The sequence below is a fragment of the Ictidomys tridecemlineatus genome, chromosome 1 (genome assembly GCF_052094955.1).
Source record: "Ictidomys tridecemlineatus isolate mIctTri1 chromosome 1, mIctTri1.hap1, whole genome shotgun sequence".
Lineage (NCBI taxonomy): Eukaryota > Metazoa > Chordata > Mammalia > Rodentia > Sciuridae > Ictidomys > Ictidomys tridecemlineatus.
Window position 1 is genome coordinate 169,146,485 of NC_135477.1, and position 19,991 is coordinate 169,166,475.

A 19,991-nucleotide genomic window follows, 5' to 3' on the forward strand; every position below is an offset into this window, starting at 1 on the left:
TTTGAAACTAATTTAAACACATTGAATTGTTGAAAGATTAAAAACCGCAGTCAGCTAATTACACTCTCTCTCATCTCTTATTCAGCAAATGAATCACTTTTCATTACCACTTAGCTGAAGTACATGAATTTCTGCCTAATTAGAAATGTTGTAGATGGAACATTAGCAAGAATGGAGCAGGTCAGGATATCTTTGCGCTTCATTTTTAATTCCTAACAGTAGAGTCTGATAGGAAAGAATAGAGAAGTCATTAAATAATTCTAAATTATTTATAAAAATTACTTTGCCCAAATTATAATTATTTTTTCCTCAAATGGTCTCAAATGTCTAACAGAATAAAAGAAGCAGCAGTTCAACATTGATTTTAATGAACATTTTAATGTTATGTATAACAGAACATTATGAATACAATGGAAACAAAGTTTTATCAATTTAATAAAAAAATTTTCAACATAAAGTGGGGAGGTAATAATCTGATGCCTATATTATAGTATTTATTTTAAAAAATATTCCCAGCTTGAGGTTGAAACATTTAATTTTGCATTCCAAACTCTAGAATCATGATTTTCATGTGAGCTTAATGCAGAATTACAGCAGGAAAACAAAAACATTTTAATTAATTTCCTTTATTTGTCATTAAATCAATAAAATCTTTGACTGCTACAGGTCTCCTTTAATAATATATATTTCAACTCCTCTCTATTGGAACCGTATTGCTAATGGCATATTATATACACTCAAAACCAAAACAAAACAAATACTGTATAAAATCTAAAAGCAAACATTGTTGAGTTCTAACATTTATATTTAACTTAAGGTTTTAATGGATTTTTACCTTTTCAATCTTTTGAAAAGACACAAAAAAGATAAAAAATAAATATTTTTCTCTTTGACTGTTTCCGACTTAAATGATGGCTACAGGGATAAACACGGAAGAAAGCCTTGCCAAGTTAATCACTGCAAATTGTAAATGATGACTGCTGAAAACAAACAAAAAATACTGAAGGTTTTTTATTTCTTCTCTTAAAAGGAAACCATAGAGCAGTCCTGAAAAAAATATTTTTCCTAGTTCTGCACAGGATAATTATAGCAGAAGACATGAGAAAAGTTCCATAGCTATCACCAATTGCTTAAAGAGATTTTGTTACAATAAAAATTTGGATAGTATAATAGCAGTGTTGCTGGAACATTAGCAAAAGTATATACATTCCAGTTACCTTTGATTTAGCCATAATCACATATGTATGCCTTTTTTTGGACAAAAATATATATTTTTATAAAAAAATGATCATCCAACTTTAATGATTTCATATATGGACTCAAGAGTGGTAAAAAGGAACAGACCCAATTATGACAAGGCGATTCAGGGACAGAAAAATCAAGTTCCTCAGGAAAAGAAAAGTATAAAATTAGAGATTCAGCCCTACTCCAGTCTCTCCACAAATTATGTTACTGGGCTTTTCAATTTATAAAGGCTTTCAATGGTCTCATCACCCCATTTGTGGTCTATCCTCACTGGGAAAAATGACTGCCTCAACTGAAGTGCTTTCTGCTTGGCTTTCTGAAATACTAGATATTTCACTTTTATAAAACAGCCTTTTTGGTTCTTTATGTAGGTTTACTTCAATTAATTCATAAAAGAAAGGGGAATTTATTAGCATTTTCCATCCCAACATCACCTATCTGCACAGCTAAAAATTCTTCATTCAATCTGCTTCTTTACAATTTCTTATTTGCTAAAGTTGGCGAAGTTTGCAAAGGCATCTTGCTTAGGTTGCACAGTTCCAGAAGTCATGGCTATGTTGGGCATGCCCATTCCCATAGTGCCTGTTAAGCCCATCCCAGCAGTTGACATCCCTATGTTCATGTTCATGCCCATCATGCTCTGGTTCATCATTGGAGTATTTCCAAGAGGGGCCATTCCCATGGTGCCAGTCATCACGTTGGGCATACTCATAGGCATGGGTCCCCCCATTAAAGGGTTAGTTTGTGGCCGGACAGGAAGCATGTTTGATGGAGAACTGAGATTCACAGCTCCAAAACTTTGAGTCATCACATTAAGAGGCTGTTGCATATCTACCAGAAGAAAAAAGAAGAACTTTACCAAACAAATTCTTAGATTCATAGAAAAATACAATGCTTGAGGCAGTCCTGGCAGCAGGGGAAAAGATTACCAGTACACAGAGAAGTGGAATGTGTTGATGGGACTTAACTTACTCTGCTGCTGAATCATTGTATTGAGCGATGGCTGCTGGGGTTTGGAAGGCTGCATACCAGGTAGTAAGTTGTCCAGGCTGATGTTTACACTGGGGTCAGACCAAGTAGAAGGCAGGGTTTTGCTGACTGACTTCTGGACCATATCTGTATTCTGATTATAGAGAGGATTAGGCTTCTGCAGCACTGTGCTAATATTTTGCAAAGGCTGAAAAATAAAAAAGATGCTCTAAAAATTAAGCATCTGTTCTATAAAGATTATCAGATGGCAATTTAATCACAATAATGAATTTCTAAAACCAAAAGAACCACAAATGTTTTATGTTATTGTCTTCAGTACTCTGAATCATTAGCTTTCTAAACAGGTCCTTCTAATGTCTCAATTAGCTCTGGGTTCCAAAAACCCAATAATATATCTACACTAACAATTATTCTCCCATAACCCAAAGTCTAGAAGCCACCAACAATATATCTACACTAACAATTATTCTCCCATAACCCAAAGTCTAGAAGCCACCAACAATATATCTACACTAACAATTATTCTCCCATAACCTAAAGTCTAGAAGCCACCATCCCTGGCAAATGCTCAGAGCAACTACCAACTCCAGGTTAGCTTTGAGGAAATACACAAGTGGAAATTTATTCTTAGAAAACATAATTCAGGTTATGATTTCTCAAGTTACAAAAGGTAAAACCATTTTAACAGCAAATTATATTTCACATATCCTGGTTGCCATTTCCCTGCTCTGTGCATACTTCTACTAACTGAAGTGCACAACTAGTGGAATTTGATGTACACATGGACCAATTTAGGAGCAAGGAGAAATTCAGGAGAAAGAAGCAGAGATGCCAGGTAGTTACAAAGGATAATTATGAAAAGAACAGAAAAAAAAGGAAAGGTCTAGGAAAAGGAAGAATAATTTAAAAATGGACCAACACAAAGACATATAACATAGTTACTATTACCACTGCAAATAAAGCAGACTGGCTTTATGCTTAAAACACGTGTTAAGGCTGATTTCTGATATATGCAGCAGTTACCCTTCTGCTTCTTTCTTCTTTTCTTTCATCCTAACACCCAAAAGAGGAAATTCTCACGTATTACAATGAGTAATTAGTATTATAAACAGATATTCTCAATACCTTGAGTCAAAAATAGTAAGTTCCTGGTACAACTGAGAAACTTAATTTTACAACCCTGCATTTGTATAAATTCTAAGTTGATAATAAGTAATTTAGATTTAACTATGTAAAATGAATTAAGCTCCCCTTTTAATAACAAAAACCATAGGAGGAGCCTTATAACATTTATATAATGGAGAGCAGGCTCAGAATAGGGAAAAACTTTTACCATTCGAGAACACGACTTTCTATGTTAGCAACGATTGTTTAAAACAATGATACTTCAAGAACATAACCAGAAATTTAACAAGAGAATGTTTGTCATGGGTGAAGCAACATAACATATTTTTCTTAAAAACAAATTTTAAACACAACTAAATACCAATTTTTACAATTCAATTAATATTCTGAATTTTCTTCCTCTGGGGAAGACACCATGTTTGGTTTTATAGGGACTATAAGATGAGTGAGAAGGTCTTGCTTTCTCCAACCTGAATGACTATACTAGGCAAAAGAGTATAAAGTAAATGCAGTGTGTAAAGTCCCCCCCCCAACACACCCACACCCATACCCACACCCCCCCCACACACGTCCATCACGTGCTGCTTAATGAGGTAATGATGTTTGGTCAACAATGGACCACATAAAATTATATTGCCTAGTGTCATCAGAACCACCTCAGCTTTTTTGAGTGTACTATGATGTTCACACAATGACTAAAATGGCTAATGGCAATTGGCAATTTTCTCAGACTGTACCTATTGTTAAGCAACATGGAAACACACATACACACACACACGGCTTATCTTTTCTCACACTATCCTATGATTAAAGTATCTTGAAGATTAGAAATCATAATTTCCCAGTGAAGCAGACAACTTACCTGTGACCTCGACATGGGCAAACCAAGTCCTACAGCATTAGTGCTCATCAAAGAGAAATTCATACTCTGGGAAGATGTCATGGTTGCTTGGGATGAGCCCATAAGATCAAACAGATCTGAAGAATTTGAGGCAGCTGGAGGTGGGCCTAAAGCTGGTTGTGAGCTACTGACAAGTTCCACTGCTGGCTGAGAGGTACTGCCGAAGAGTTCGCCACTGGAAGGAACAGGCCCTGATGGGGCTTGGTTGAAGGCACTCCAGTCACCAAAGTCTCCATTCCCACTTGTTGCAGTTACTAAGACAAAAAGAACCACAAGGGTAAGAAACTTTCTGAAATGCACAGAACAAACTTATATAACATCTATGAACTGAAACTAATTAGAACTGATTGGAGTCCATCCTGATTAACATCTGCAGGTACTGTCTCCATCTGGACGTTATTCTTTCTCATGAATATTACACGAGTGTTAACAAGGTGGCAAAGAAAAAAAATTAAACTTCACATATAAAGTAAAACCCACCTCCTGCAGGTCTGAAGGTGACACACAGAAATTACCATAAAAACTTCCTTTCAACCAAGTTTGTGTATTAAATCTATTTCCAGCTGAACAGATAAGAACCAGTCTGGGACTTGAAAAGCAAGAGAAAATTGTAAACTGGTTAAACTTTTTGCTGACAGCTACAAAATGTTCAAGTGAGGAGACGCTCTGTAAAATCAGAGAACTCAACTTATTTCACTTACTGTTTGGAAAGGTTCAAGGAGAAATCTTTCGTTTGTCATGTTTTAAACCTCAAATTCATAAGATTAAATTTCTTTAAAAAGTATGGAGGGAAGGCTGGGCCGTAGGTCAGTGGTAGAGCACCCACCTTGCACGTGTGAGGCACTGGGTTCGATCCTCAGCACCACATAAAAATAAAAAGATATTGTGTCCAACTACAACTAAAAAAGAAATTCAGGAAAAAACAACAGTATGGAGGGAAAAAACTTAAAGGTTAGTGTTAAGAAATTCTCATTTGACTATGCTTCCATTAATACCACAAGGGCCATAGTCATGATATAGCTGCTAGTACATTTCTTGGCTTCAGTTGAATATGTCCAATGTATTTAAATATAAAGGGCGAAAGGGAAACTCATGCTAACATTAAAACAGAAACAAAATGCTACCACTATATTTCAAAGTATAATTATAAATCTGAAGTTGAATATAATAAAAAACTGACAGGTTAACTGCTAAATTGTAGTGGTTGAAAGCACAGATTTTATACCTTACTAGCTATGTGACCCCTAGCAAATTACTTATATTTCTGTGCTTTCCCTTTTAAACCTACATTGTAAAGATTAAATAATTTAACATACACTAAATGACACCTAAGATTGTTGTTGTGACTCTGAATTTACTGTCCAAGTCCCGGTGAGGGCCAAGGCACTGCACTCTCTCTTCTTTGGGCATGCCATATAAAAGTGTAAGTCATGCTTCTGTGAAGTCTGCATATGTAATATTAACTATCTGGAATACAATTATTATAAAGGCAGGTGATACTTTTTAAAAAATTGTTTTAAACTAGGCTATCCTGAATCTAAGTAAATGAATTTTTCTAAGAAAAGAAAAAAATGGATAAATATTAGTAATGAAGTTGAAAAAGCAGAAGGAAAGAATAAGCTACATAAAAACTGTCATTTTAAAGTGAATGGTATGTATTCCAAGTTAATTAACACCATCTCCTTGCAGTCTACAATCATTTACAACTTGGAGATACATTTTGTCTAGCTTATAAGGTAACCAACCACTGCACCACTGCAATACTATGTCTCATTATACTAAATATCAAAAGAGAACAATAATACAAAGTCTTTAAAATTATATTCTTCTATTACCATATTAAAATGTAAGCACCCTCAAAAGAGAAAACAATCACTTAAAAACCCCAAGCCTATCAACAATTTAATACAAGAACTGGGCTAATATTCATTAGTTCAGGGTTCTACTAAAGCGTGTCTTTGATCTTTACAAAACCGAAGACATTTAGAGTTTTACAATTAGTTCTATATATATTAAACAATTTGAGCTCATTTAAGTTAAGCTGCTGGATAAATGTAAACTTTATGCTGATTTTCTATTTGCTTGATCTATAATAAAGCAGCATATGAATAAAAACTGGGGCAAAATATGTTGCCCCATCTGAAAACTCAGTATTTGAGATGATTAATCATGAGAGGAAGTGATTTCTAGTGGGGCATATACTGTTCAGAAATGATTAATCATTGTTGCAACAGTTTTCAGCCTCCTGCACAATGGTGATCAGGTTATATTAATCAAATGCATACAGATAAAGAGATGCATCACTTAGGCAACATTAGCATATTCAAATTATTTGCATAGTAGGCAAATTTATATACATAAAAACTTTGAGAATTACACAAGGAGTCTGTAAAATTAGGGCAATGTTTATCTTCTGCTTTGATTTGCCTAAAGTAAGGTATCAAACCTTAGAAGGCGCAATCACACTTCCAAAATAAAGCAGTTAATTACTCAATAATTCTGGTTCCTGGGCAGTACTTGGAATTTATAAAAGTAGGCTATGAAAATAACCCCAAACCACATTAAAAGCTATGCATTTTTCTTCCTACCTCCTTAGGAACCTAAATCAGACATTACTAAATATAAATTTTAACACAGCTTAACAGCAAGACTAATTTATCTGTAATACATAGTAAAACTAACTCAGTTACATTTTTCCTTCCTGTCTCACCTCATGTTTAAAATTTTCATAGGTAAATTATTAAATATTTTCTTGTAGACTGTCCAGTTTTATAAAACAACCCCTTCACAACATACAGGAAAAAAGACAGTTAATAATGAGCTGAGTCTCTATTCTACATATTTCTATAGACATTACTTTATCCTTTAAAGAACTGTGACAAGTAACATTATTCCTAGTTATATTATTAATTTTTTGCAGTAGTGGGGATGGAACATAGGGATGCTCTACTACTGAGTTACATCCCCAGCCCTTTTTCCGATTTTTTATTTTGAGACAGGGTCTCACTAAGCTGCCTGAGCTGTCCTCAAACTTGTGACCTTCTTGCCTCCGCCTGCTGTGTTGCTGGCTAACAGTTTCAGAAAGTTGCCTGACTAGTCCATTTCAGAAAGTTGGTACATTTCATACCTGAAAAATTATATAAACTAAATGTATATCATATTATTTGTGTTAAAAACAGATTATTTATACTTATTTGCCCCCACCCCCCCAACTAAAAAAGTTACATATGCATATGGGCATTTTTTTAAATGTATACCTTATTATCCAGCCAAATGAACTCTTTTGGAACATTAAAGACAATGGCCTAATAAAATACCTTGTGAATTGGTTATTTGGGAATTATGAATTTTAAATATGATAAGGATAAAAACAACAAAAAAAGTTGACTGTAGGGAAGAGAGCTTTGTATTGACAACCTTTTTACCCACCGGGATGTCTGGCCAATCAAACCATCTCGTACCTTGGGAGGGAAAATTGCCTGATGCAGCAGCTGAGCCAAAATCAGCAAATCCCCCAAATAAATCAGCTGATCCTCCTAGAGGTTAAGAGTAAGGAAAAAGTTAAACTGGTAGAATCAGAGAACACTGTGTGCAATTCCCGGCATCCTCAGCACCACACAACAATAATACAATGGTAAAGGCCCCAGGCCCCAGGCCAGAAGCTACTGGCTGCCCTAGGCTTTCCTCACACCAGGTTTCCTCTAAACTAGCACTCTCAGGCCTCAGGCCAGTTCCTGGTAAGACAGCACACTTTACCTTGTGATTAAGGTATCCCTCACCCCATTTCACAAGCATTATGAGGACCAGTGGTTTATGCACTCAACTATGCTCTCTGTTAAAATCTTCCCTGGGATGCTTAAAACTGAGTAAGATTATTATTAGGGAATAAGATATCCACACATGGAAGTGAAATGCACAACACCTGAATGGACTTGGAGAGTTTTTAAAAGGTGATCTGAAGAGAGAATTGAGACACTGGGGAAATTAACATAAAGTCTGTAAATCAAACAGCACTGTTGTTTTAATGCTATAGGTATAATCATATTATTATTATAAAGAAGAATGTCCTTGCATGGTGAAATAAAGTGAAGTATTTTAGGGGCAAAATGTTACGGTGTTTGCAACTTTCTTTCAAATGGTACAGAACAAGTAGCATTTAATAAACAAAAGAATCAGTAAGAAAATAGTGAAATTTTCCATATGTTCAAAAAGTTTTTACATTAAAAGGGGAAAAGCTCTAAGTTGATTTGTTTAAAAAAATTAACTTAAACAGATACAGGGAGAAAAACCAATGTAATAATCTTAGTAGAGTATTTTTCCCCATTGTTTACTCCATAAAAGAGTAAATACTTTTTTTGGGGGGGGGGTACTAGATTGAACCCAAGGGAACTCAACCAGTGAGCCAAATCCCCACCCTGTTCTCTTTTTATTTTGAGACAGAGTCTTGCTGAGTTGCTTAGGGCCCAAGTGTAAATACTTGTATTTTTTTAATGTATGGAAAAATAACCGTTTTTTGCTACTACTTCTAAATTGGTATTTTTGTTTGTTTGTTTATTCTTAATTTTGGGAGTGCTGGGGATTGAGCCCAGGGTTTTGTACATGTGAGGCAAGCACTCTACCAACTGAGCTATATCCCCAGCCCCTTAAATTAGTATTTTTAAAGAGTGACAAGATCCCAATCAGGTCTGCAAATCAATCTATCTGTACATATCACGTTGTTATCCAAGTTTTATTTATAAACACTACATGGATAAAAGTATTTACTTTTATCTACAATTAGAGCAGTATTTCAAGTTTTAATATTTCATTTTCTCCAATTCAATTATCAAGAAAATAGTAAAAAATCTAAAGCCCTAAGTAGCTGTCCTTACTTTTGTCTGTCCTTAAAGATTTCACCTCCTAAAGAGTCACAACCTTAGAAGTCTAGTGCAGCAGTTCAATTATGGTGCTTTTAGTGTTATGTGAACATTATATAGGTTACATCACAGCTGCTTAGCCTGCAGTGCTTAGAAACTAGCCAGGTGGGACTGGAACATCTGGGCTGCACTCAAACACCACCAGGGACAGCTTTCAACATCTGGTGCCATTTCTGAATTGTCTTATCGCTGCAAGACATTCTGCCCCATCTGCTACACTCAACTGGGTTAATTAAACTAGAACCATCTCCCTTTCTTAATAAATGGCCAGCAGTAATAAAAGGAACAAATCAGTTTCTGATAGATGTATATGTATTTCTTTTTAGTGCACATTTACTGTAGTCAACCATCAGCAGGCATAACTAATTCCTCATTCCTCATCACAAGTGCACTTGCTCACGTATACATTCTCACTCACCAGTGAACCACAGGTTCCAAACTCCAACTAACACTAGAGCTCATGCCTACATTTTAAAGAATCTAAAAGATAATATCAGAGGGATTTAGTTTTCTCTTCCTTAAAGGTACATACATCATGATAAAATGTGATGAGTACAAAAGACCAGTGAGCTAGACGTTAAAAACCAATAGACAAGCACGATATTAATAAGAACTAACAGGGAAATGAATGTTGCAAACAGTTGCTGCTTAATATTCATGTTTGTTTTCTGTAATGTTCCTTCATGTTAAAAACACTGATCAAAGTACACTGTTGGGTAACAAGATGGTAGTTAATCAATTACTGTAACATTAAGGGACTTGAAAATTGGAGATTATTTTAATTTGCTTCATCCAGAAAGACAGTGAAAAAATATTAGTAATTTATTCTATCAAACAAGTAGGGGTTTTCAAATCTTAACTAGTGTAAGTTATAAAGAAAATTCATGTTGCAGATAAAAGTACTGAATATCACTGATCACAACTTAAAAACTGGGTAAGATTTATTTATTTTACTTTCTGGATTTAATAGTTCAGATAAATATCTATCTACATTTTGTTTATTCTGCTGCTCCACCCTCTTCCAACTACATGGAAATAATTTTTTTATTCATAACTTATTTACAGTAAATATAATTCCCCCTTACCCATACTACAGGGAATTTGATTTCAACATTATTAATTTAAGAATATTGGGAGTAAATAATGAAAACATGCACATAGCTATTTTACAAATATAAGCCACTTTTCTTTGACAGAGATTTGACTTTTATTTCTCCAATCTTTTCAAATACCATGTTATGCTTCAATTAGTACTTTATATAAGGTGATCTTTGAAAATTGTCTCAAAAATTAAAACTCTATTTAGGAAAAGTTTCTCTCCTAGGAGAAACATATGATACTCATACTAATGTTTTAAATTCAACAGAAAACTTTTATGTCCAAGAATTTTCCCCAATAACATCTATCTAAGGAAATGTACATCAAAGATTCTACCAAAACTGCTGCATGTGGAAGACTGCTAATTTTCACAGGAGCCATCCTTCAAGATTCCCACATGAGAGCTGTCATTATAAATGAACCATTTCCATCTGCCTTTTCAGGGCAGCAAGGAGGTTATTTACAATCACCAGCTGGGAACATGTATTTTCCAAAGCAATACTGTGAAGAAGAAAAATATGGCTAGACAGAGCATCAACTAGAAATGGAAATTTTCTCTAACAAAGAATTTAATCTGGGTTACATTTAAAAAAAACTTTTGCATGAAGAATTCTTATACAAAAGTAAAATAAACGATGAAATGCAAAATAATCACATAAATGATAAATTATACATAATCCACAAGAACTTTTAAAAAAAAATCACTAAGGATAAATACCTCCAACAGAAAAAAGGAACAAAGGACATGAATAGGCAAGTCACAATTAGTATATAAATATACAAAAAGTGTTTAAATTCAGTTATCAAATAAATGCAAAATAATATGAAATATTATTTTCTTCTTACCAAAAAGGAAAGTTTTAAGAAGTGCTAGAATGTCACTTTGTTCATAACAGTGAAAAATTTGGAAACGAAACCTAATGTCCAGAAAATAAGGAATTGAACATATGATTTAAGATATAAAGCAATGCAGAGTTCTATAAAAGAATGCATCATCATAAGGAAATGGTCATGAGAGCTTGGGTCAGAAACACTTTACAAAAAATAAAAACAAACATTATCCAGAAGGCTGTAAAGACCCTGTCACACAATAAATGCTTACAAGAGGTTTTGACTAAAATACAGAAATTGTATTTTAAAAAGAAAGCTCACTAAAGTAAATAGTTTATGAATCTAAATTAGAATGAAGCTCTTGTTTTCTACGTTTTTAAAGTGGGCATGCATTACCGTGAATAATCACTGAAAAGAATGTAACAAAAAATGATTTTTTAAAATTAAACTTGGCTTTAAACTACACATATGCCCCCCACCCAAATTCTAATATAATTTGGGGTACTGAGGATGTAATAACATGATTCAAAGTCACGTAATAGTGATTATGGAGCCAGGTGAGGTGGCACACACCTATAATCCCACCTACTCAGGAGGCTGAGGCAGGAGGATCCCAAGTTTGAGGCCAGACAGGGCAACTTCATGAGACCCTGTCTCAAAAGAAGAAGAGCTGGGGATATAGCTCAGTGGTAAAGTGTCCTGGTTCAATCCTCAGTGTGTATGGGAATGGTGGGTGTGAAGTGACTACTGAATTCAAAACAAATGGTCCAAATGTAATAAAAATATGGATTAATGTATTTTAATTCTTTAAAAATTTTTAATTAAAAAAATTCAAAACCTATTATAAGGTATGATCTTCTAGTCGTACCAATTATGGTGTATTATCTCTTCAACCTCATTTATTTTATGAGAACTCTCTTATGTAGCAGCAGTATGTTAACCAAGACATAAATTCCTTAATTACAAAGGGACAAAGAACACAATTTGGATTTATACTAAAAAAGACACAGAATGATTTTGGCCTTCTATTTCTAATTGGCTTAATTTCTAGTTACTTCATTATTTATTTCTTAAAATGTTTAGAAATGAACTATATTTAAGAGCCACCAAAACATCATTTAAGTACAGATTTTAAAAGAACAAACATCACTACAATGGGACATTTATCAAGATCATCTTGAGTAAATCTTGATGGTTAGGGTTCACATATGTTCTTTTAAATTTAGTAAGATATTCTACAATAATTTTTACCGGATATACTTTTGAAGATACCAACAATAAGGATGAAATAACACATTAAAAAAGAAAAGAAAAAAAATCTGAGCATTTTCTCAAAGGAGATATTTATCTGATGAGTGGTACAGATGCCATATCTGCTTAGCTTTACAGTTTGTGCCCATATTACTTGCATGATGGTACTATTATAAATATGGGCACATCTGGTAAATGACACCCAAATGACATACCAAACAGCAATGTTAATATGGTAGATTTCTTAAACTTTCTCATGTAGGTGCTAAAGATTTAATATCCAATTTCCTTTTACTGCAGAATTCAATTTAAAATATACTATTAAGATATATAAATAGAAATGAGATCACTAAATTTATATACTGAATGAAGGGGATCTGCAAAAACTGGTTACATGTAGTGTTTCAAATAGAAGATAACTTTAAAAAATACTCTGATGTCAATTCACATATAGTTGCATTTTAGAGATATTAAAGTAAATTAAACTTATAAGGCAAGAAACCTTCCATGGATTTCATTTAAACTTAGTCTCAATTACTGTACGACTGACTAATAATTGCTACTTCTATTTAATTAGTCAATCTACTGTTTGCATCAGAGGAGAAAAACCACTCAAAGGTTTCTTGCCAAGCAAAAGAAGCATACTGATATTTAAAAATTCTCTATTCAAAGAAATCTTGGTACCATGGAGAAAAAAAGTTACATCTACTCACTGGACCGTCCTAGTTAATTCTTCTCTGACTGTCCCATTAAAACTTACCATAGATGCATGAAAGGGGCTCTTTATTATTGGATGCCAGAAAATTAAAAATAATGATATTCTGTGACACTATTTCTATATTATATAACTACATGCCAACTATCAGTTAATAAACAATTCAAATCTTGAACATGTAAAAACATCACAAACTGCTAAAATAAGTAATGCAGTTGTTTGTAATCTTGCATTACAGTCTAATAAAGGTTAAAGAACAATTTTAGAAACAGTTACAGAAAAAAAGTGGAAAAGGAACTGAAGGATCTCAGAAACCAGGGTGAACCACAAATCCTTTAAGTTCATACTAGTTCAAGTTTTATGACAGCAAGTAGGAAGGAGAAAATAACAGGAAACTTAATTACGTGTACCAATACATTAATGAAAAACAATTTCCATCATAAATTTAAAACCAATGCAAAAGTTTTTAAACAATTTGGCTTTGAAAAGTTATTACACACAACTGGGAATGAAAGATTTAGTTTATGTACATTAGATATATTCCAATCTTGTTGGTCTACACTTTAATGTAAAATGAACTTTAAATAGGCTTGGAAAGACTTTCTTTAAAAAGAAATTTTATTTCTTAAGCTGTTTTGACTTGTAACCCAATAGTTTATTAAAATTCCATAAGCATCAAAAGCAATAACATAATATTATCAATTTTCCTGGAAACAATTTATCAGGAATTAAATAAAATGTAGCATATAATGGAAATCAAACTGAAGAAGTCATGAATCCCATCTATAAGGAAATTTTGGTAAACTGTTTTGCCACAGTACTCTTAAAACATTTGGCAGGCAGTTAAACACACATTCACACAATGCCCTTTCCTCCAGAGCACTCAGTCTGTTTACAATGAGGCAACTATCTGTGTCTCCTTGATTAATGATCACTTCCTTCACTTGACCTTTCCAAGAGGGTAAGAACTCTCTTTCATAAGTGCCCAGACTGGTGTCTCGTTAAATAAATACCTACTGAATAAATGAATAAAAAGACTTTATCTAAACTCCAAGCATATCCAAGCTGTTAGTAATTTTCTTTTTTCATTTAAAAAAAACACAAAAATCTAAGTAGCAGATTTAATATATTTTTTTCTCCAAGTTAATCTTAAAAGATTAATAATGGGAACTATAAAGCCTCTAAAATCTTTATCTTGGGAAACTGCAAAAAGGATACCAAATCTCAAAATACCATTTACTATTATTTAGGGAGAAAGCATTGTATCAAGTGTATAGAGCCATTAAAATATAAGTATTACAGTGATTTGAGTATACTATTTTACTCACATTTACTAATTACCACAAAGAGGTTCTACTTATGTCTGAGGACTAGAAAAAGGTATAACACTGAGTATATTTCTTTTAAGAGCAAACTTCGAGAAATAAGTGCATATACAAAAAGATAAACACCAACATGATAGTTCCAAAGTAGAGTAAAGGCCATAGATGCTAAAGAAAAAAGCAGGGGGAGGGAGTTACCAAATATTTAAATACTGTATCTCTTTTATCCAATTAAACAAGTATCCCCAATTAATGCACAAGGAAAATAAATTCGATTAAAAATTTTATTTTTCAATCCATCTTTTATATAGCATTTTTAAAAAACTAAGGTTGCTAAAAAGAAAAGGCTTGTGTGGAAGCTTACCTGTTGACTGGCTGGTGCCATCGAAGAGATCAACAAGGTCACCAGATGACTTGCTGCTAGGCACTGAAATCTGAAAACACACACAGGATTATGTGCTCAGAAAACAAATTTCTACTACTTTTCCCCCTAAAGCCACTTCTACCAATTTCTAATTACAATTTTAAACACAAACACCTGTAAAAACCATCCTTAACTAAGTAAAGGCAGATTTCATTTTCTGGGAAAAAAAAAAAAAAAAAGTATTAACCTGAGTCCTTACAGAGGCAGTAAGCTTTAAGGAATTTTACTTCTAGTCCTGTGGAAGTCCCTGACATCTACACTCATTTCTTTTCTAATTGCATTGCAATCTGGAAATAAACATATTTCAGATTGTATTCAGTTCAGAATCACAAAGAAAGAAGAAAAAAAATGTCCGAGTCCCATCACAATATACTTTTAGTCCCTAGAGGAATGCTAGCCTATAAAGTCTTATAAAGCTTCTTTAGCCAATTCTAAGAATCAATGTCCACCTGGTGAAAGAGCAAATTCTTATCCAGTGCTAAAATTCTAAGAAATTCTAAAAACTGATTATATATCACACAAGTTAGTGTAATTTTAAATTATGTGATATACCTTTCCATTTTACTCTTTCACATTTAGTTCCTGAAATAAAAATACAAAAGCTGGACTTCTAGTACTATTCTTGTCTTCTTCATAGTGCCAAGTGCCCTGATATCTATGTTCCTTATATTCAATACATACATGATTATGTACATGTTAAATTAGAAGTGAATTGTGAGAAAACAGGGAAACACTGTAAATTTCTAGTCATATTAATTTGAGCTTTAAGGATTAAAATTACTACACTGTGGTTCAAAATAGTGTTTAAACTTATATAAGAGATCCAAATTGAAATAACTTCAAGAACTTCAGCTTTCTGTATTTTTTTAATTGTTAAAAAAAAAAACCCAAAAATTTATATTACAAACATAAAATATTCATGGCAAGGGTTGGAGATGTAGTTCAGAGGACAGAGAAGCAAGCATGAGGTTCTGGGTTCAATCCTCAGTACTGAGCCAAAAAAAAAAAAAAAAAAATTCAGGCTATACTATAAACTGGTATTTAAAATACTTTAAGAACCCAAAACCAGACATTAATGGGATTCAGGCTGGGGTCCACTAAAGAGGCTACTTTATACCAGAGTCTAGAGCAACAGTCAAAAGTAAAAATCAAAGGAACATTTTAAAATGGTAAGTAGATCTAAGTTAAAAAACAAAAAACAAACTCAAGATAAAATCTTGATTTTTTTGTTAAATAATGATTTTCCTCATGTAACCTCAGATGGGTTTTCCATGACAGTCATCATGTATTTGGGTTTTAACTATGATAAACACCTACCAGATCCTATATAGTTAACAACAATAACTTATCTACAGAAGGGGAAATCTAAGATCATAAAAAAAATAACAGAGCCATTTCCTTTTTAACTACAACCAAAGTAAACTTATAATTTTGAGGTTTTTATCAAAAGTTAAAAAAAAAAAAAAACACCACATGGGTGAAAATTATACATCAGTTCAGAAGACACCTGGCAAAAGCTGTCAGAGTTCTTGTTCTTGCCATTACACATGCCTAGCTTTTTGTTTGTTTGTTTGTTTTTTTGAGTCACGTACAATTTGCAGAAAACATTAGAAAAATGTTTTCCTCAGCTTTTAGCTACATCTAGTTCGAAGACACAAATGGAAAAACTGTAATGGGGAAGAGTGACAAAAAAAATAATTTAATTGTCCAGGGCAAATCTCCCCCTTTGGCTGATTTTTGTATGAAAGACTACCTTGTGGCCAGCTATCCAGTAGGTGGATTTTATTTTTGTGGTGAATAAAAACAAAAGAAGGTACAAGAAACAGTGCTTCTTACAGCACTGATGGCAGTGAGGTAAATAAGCTTCCCTTTATAGTTACCATCTCAAGGCTAAATGAGACTTTCTCCTATGTATTCATCTTCTTATTCATCCATCTTTTGTCACTTCTTAATTCTGCCATGTTTTAGTTCAAGGCTTGGTAACCAGTGGTGGTAATAGATGAAAACAAATACACTATATATTCTGACTTACAACCTCCCCCAAATGAATCAAGAGTGTCATTTCTACTTTCATATGAAGTACATAATCATTCTACAATTGGACAGGTTTCTTCCCCAAAGAATTTCTTATTATTAATGACTCTGAGTAATACATGCCAGATGATCTATAATTAATATGATTACCTAGAAATGCCCAAGCCTACTAACGTCGAAATTGTAAAAGTAGTTTATTAGAATAAACCATGTGTAATGTGTAAGCTCCTGCCATTCCCACCTTAGCTGAAGACTGAGGTGGATGGGTTGAAGCATTCTGATCTGGACTTGCTTTGTCTCCTGTGTAATGTGCTGCTGCTCCAAGATCAATGGTTTTGGAAGGATTTGCTGTGCGCTTGTGTCTAGTTGTGGTGGTCTCTGTGGCCTGTGTGATATGGATATGCTTTGTCGTCACAGTTTCCTCTTCATCTTTGAATTCACCTTTGGGAGATCTGCCTCTTCTTGCTTTCTTTTCCTCATCGCTGTCACTAAAAGATATTAAAAATGAAGCAAAATAATAAGTCTTGGGATTATTTTTAAATGGAATCCTTAGTGACTTGAGTTAGAGAATTTCAAACACGATAACTCCAAAATCCTATACTTTTGACTATTTGACAGGGATCAACAGAATGTTATCTAAGCTTCCTGAATAATGATATGTGTATACTGGGGAGGGGAAGTGGGAATCTGCAGAATTCCCTAGGTAAGTCTAAAACATTGCTATGAAAAAGTCTTTACAAAAATGTGTACAAATAAAAAAATACCTAAAATAACTCAGGTTTTTGTTTATTATATATTTAAAGCTTAATTAAAAGATTAAATAGTAGGATTATCAGAATCAATTGGTAATATTCTAGTATTTAAAACATCTGCACTCGATGATCTTTTTTTGAAATGTACTGTAAACATAGCTACAGTTCCATTTTTATAACATAATTCAGTCACCAACTCTCATATACCAAGGCTTATAACATAGTAAAATTTTACAATTTCAAAGGATACTTTAAAAATATTACCCTATTTCAATTCAAGTGATTAAATGCTATCTGCAAATGCAGAAAAATATGAGGTAATGCACTTTACAGCTGTACTGTATTTTACTATATTTGGAGCTTAAACTTTTACATAACTATGTAAACTGCTTCAAAGAAACTTACCTATATTGAAAATGTTTCTGAAATGATTTCATTTTGCTCACATTAAAAATATTATATTTTTAACAACATAAAGAAAAAACAGAGGAAAACCTGGATTTTTATATGTTGGGAATGAAAATGTCAGTACTAGTCTGTTATGCAGTTAAAAGGCACTGGTTTATTTATTTTTTTCCCCCTGGGTACAAACAGAGAAAGACAAAAAGAGACAGAGGGGCAAAAGAAAAAGAACCAGGAAAATGTTCCACTACTTATATTAATTTTAGAGTAGGTGGTTTAATTTATAAATATCCAGGAACGAAATGCTTAAAATCCACCTTTAAACTATGACTGTTGGGCTGGGGATGTGGCTCAAGTGGTAGCACGCTCGCCTGGCATGCGTGCGGCCCAGGTTCGATCCTCAGCACCACATACAAAGATGTTGTGTCCGCCAAAAACTAAAAAATAAATATTAAAATTCTCTCTCTCTCTCTCTAAAAAAAACATGACTGTTACTGATGCAATTTAGCTTAAACTAATCTAAAGCAACTTCCAACTTCTATTTGAATGAATTTAGAACTTGTACAAATAAAGGATTAGAAAGGAATGGCTTTCAAATAGAAAAAGGATGAAAACATTTTTTTAAAAAAGATTCTTTTTCTTTCTTTTCTTTTTTTTTTTTTTAAGAATATAACCTTTTATTTTATTTATTTTTATGTGGTGCTGAGATTAAACACAGGGCCTCACCCATGCTAAGCAAGTGCTTTACCACTGAGCTACAACCCCAGCCTAAGATGAAAACATTTTTAAAGAAAACCTATAATTCTGGTAAGTGGCCAAGAGCTCTTACTAATCTCTCACCAACAAAAAATGACCCAAAGCTTCCGGCAATCAGGCCTATAAGTAGAACTGTATTTCTTACCTTTTTGATATTCAGTTTTGTCAGTGCAGGATAATTTCTTTATAAATTGAGAATATAAATCTGACTGGCACACAACTAAATGAAAGCTTCACGTGTGATCAAGTTCAAGAATCCCTGACTAATAATGAACTAAAGACTGAAATTCTGGTAAAGTCTGAGATAACATGCAATTTTTGTCTAAAACTCTACTACTCTCTCAGAGTACAAGATGAAAAGTCTTTGATGTGCCTGTTAGAGTGATATATCATATTTGCTTATCTCTAGCAACTGAACATTCTATATAAAAGACTTAGAAAATCTAGTAGATTCTTTCTTAGAGGGAACACATGGGAAAAACTACAATAAGGGAAAATCTGAGTGGGCAGAGAGGGGAAACAAAGAAGGAACATAGACATGAAGCTCGAAGGGCAAAGGAAAAAAAGTTAATATTAGAATGTAGGACTAGGGGTGTAGCTCAGCAATAGAGGGCTTACCTACCATGTATGAGTTTTATCCCCAGTATTGGGAAAAACAACATACCTTATTTCTAACCAGCCTACCCTTCCTTGAGTCCCACTTCATGAGGAAATCTCAATAGATTACATGGCTACTGTTTTCCAAATAAAGCCAAAAATACACAGGCCAAGAGAACATTAATGAACAAAAACAGCATGGAATATCTGAAGCAGGCGCTCTTTCCCCAAGTTTAGTTATTTATGATTGTCAGTTTATCATATGCATACTCCTTTATAAAGGAGATAGAAATGCAGTTGTAAAATAGATCTCTGGCTATTCAAAGATCATATTCCAGAAATGGCCTTTAAAAAGATACATTTCAGCCAGCTGTGGTGGTGCACACCTATAATCCCAGTGGCTCAGAAAGCCGAGGCAGGAGGATTGAGAGTTCAAAGCCAGCCTTAGCGAAAGCTAATAACAAACTCAGTGAGACCCTGTCTCTAAATAAAAATACAAAATAGGACTGGGAATATGGCTCAGAGGTCAAGTGTCCCTGAGTTCAATCCCTGGCACTTACATAAATAGAGATATTTCATTGATTTAAATAAATATGGAAACATACTGAAAATACACTAAACAATTTTACACT

General features: G+C 33.5%; 1 protein-coding gene across 5 annotated transcripts in view; it reads right to left on the minus strand.

Annotated features, from left to right (window-relative positions):
• Positions 1-358: 358 nt before the first annotated feature.
• Positions 359-19,991, minus strand: part of Clint1 (clathrin interactor 1) — a 62,296-nt gene continuing 42,663 nt past the window's right edge. For 2 of the 5 annotated variants that reach the window (XM_078051711.1, XM_078051717.1), the window contains exons 7-12: positions 17,094-17,340; positions 14,759-14,828; positions 7,723-7,797; positions 4,223-4,515; positions 2,218-2,422; positions 359-2,076 (exon numbers count right to left, since the gene is read on the minus strand). In XM_078051711.1, coding sequence (XP_077907837.1) covers positions 1,730-2,076; positions 2,218-2,422; positions 4,223-4,515; positions 7,723-7,797; positions 14,759-14,828; positions 17,094-17,340 — 1,237 coding nt within the window. In that variant the 3' untranslated portion in view covers positions 359-1,729. The remainder of the gene's footprint in view (positions 2,077-2,217; positions 2,423-4,222; positions 4,516-7,722; positions 7,798-14,758; positions 14,829-17,093; positions 17,341-19,991) is intronic. The other 3 variants (XM_078051716.1, XM_078051724.1, XM_078051723.1) reach the window with 3 other exon arrangements.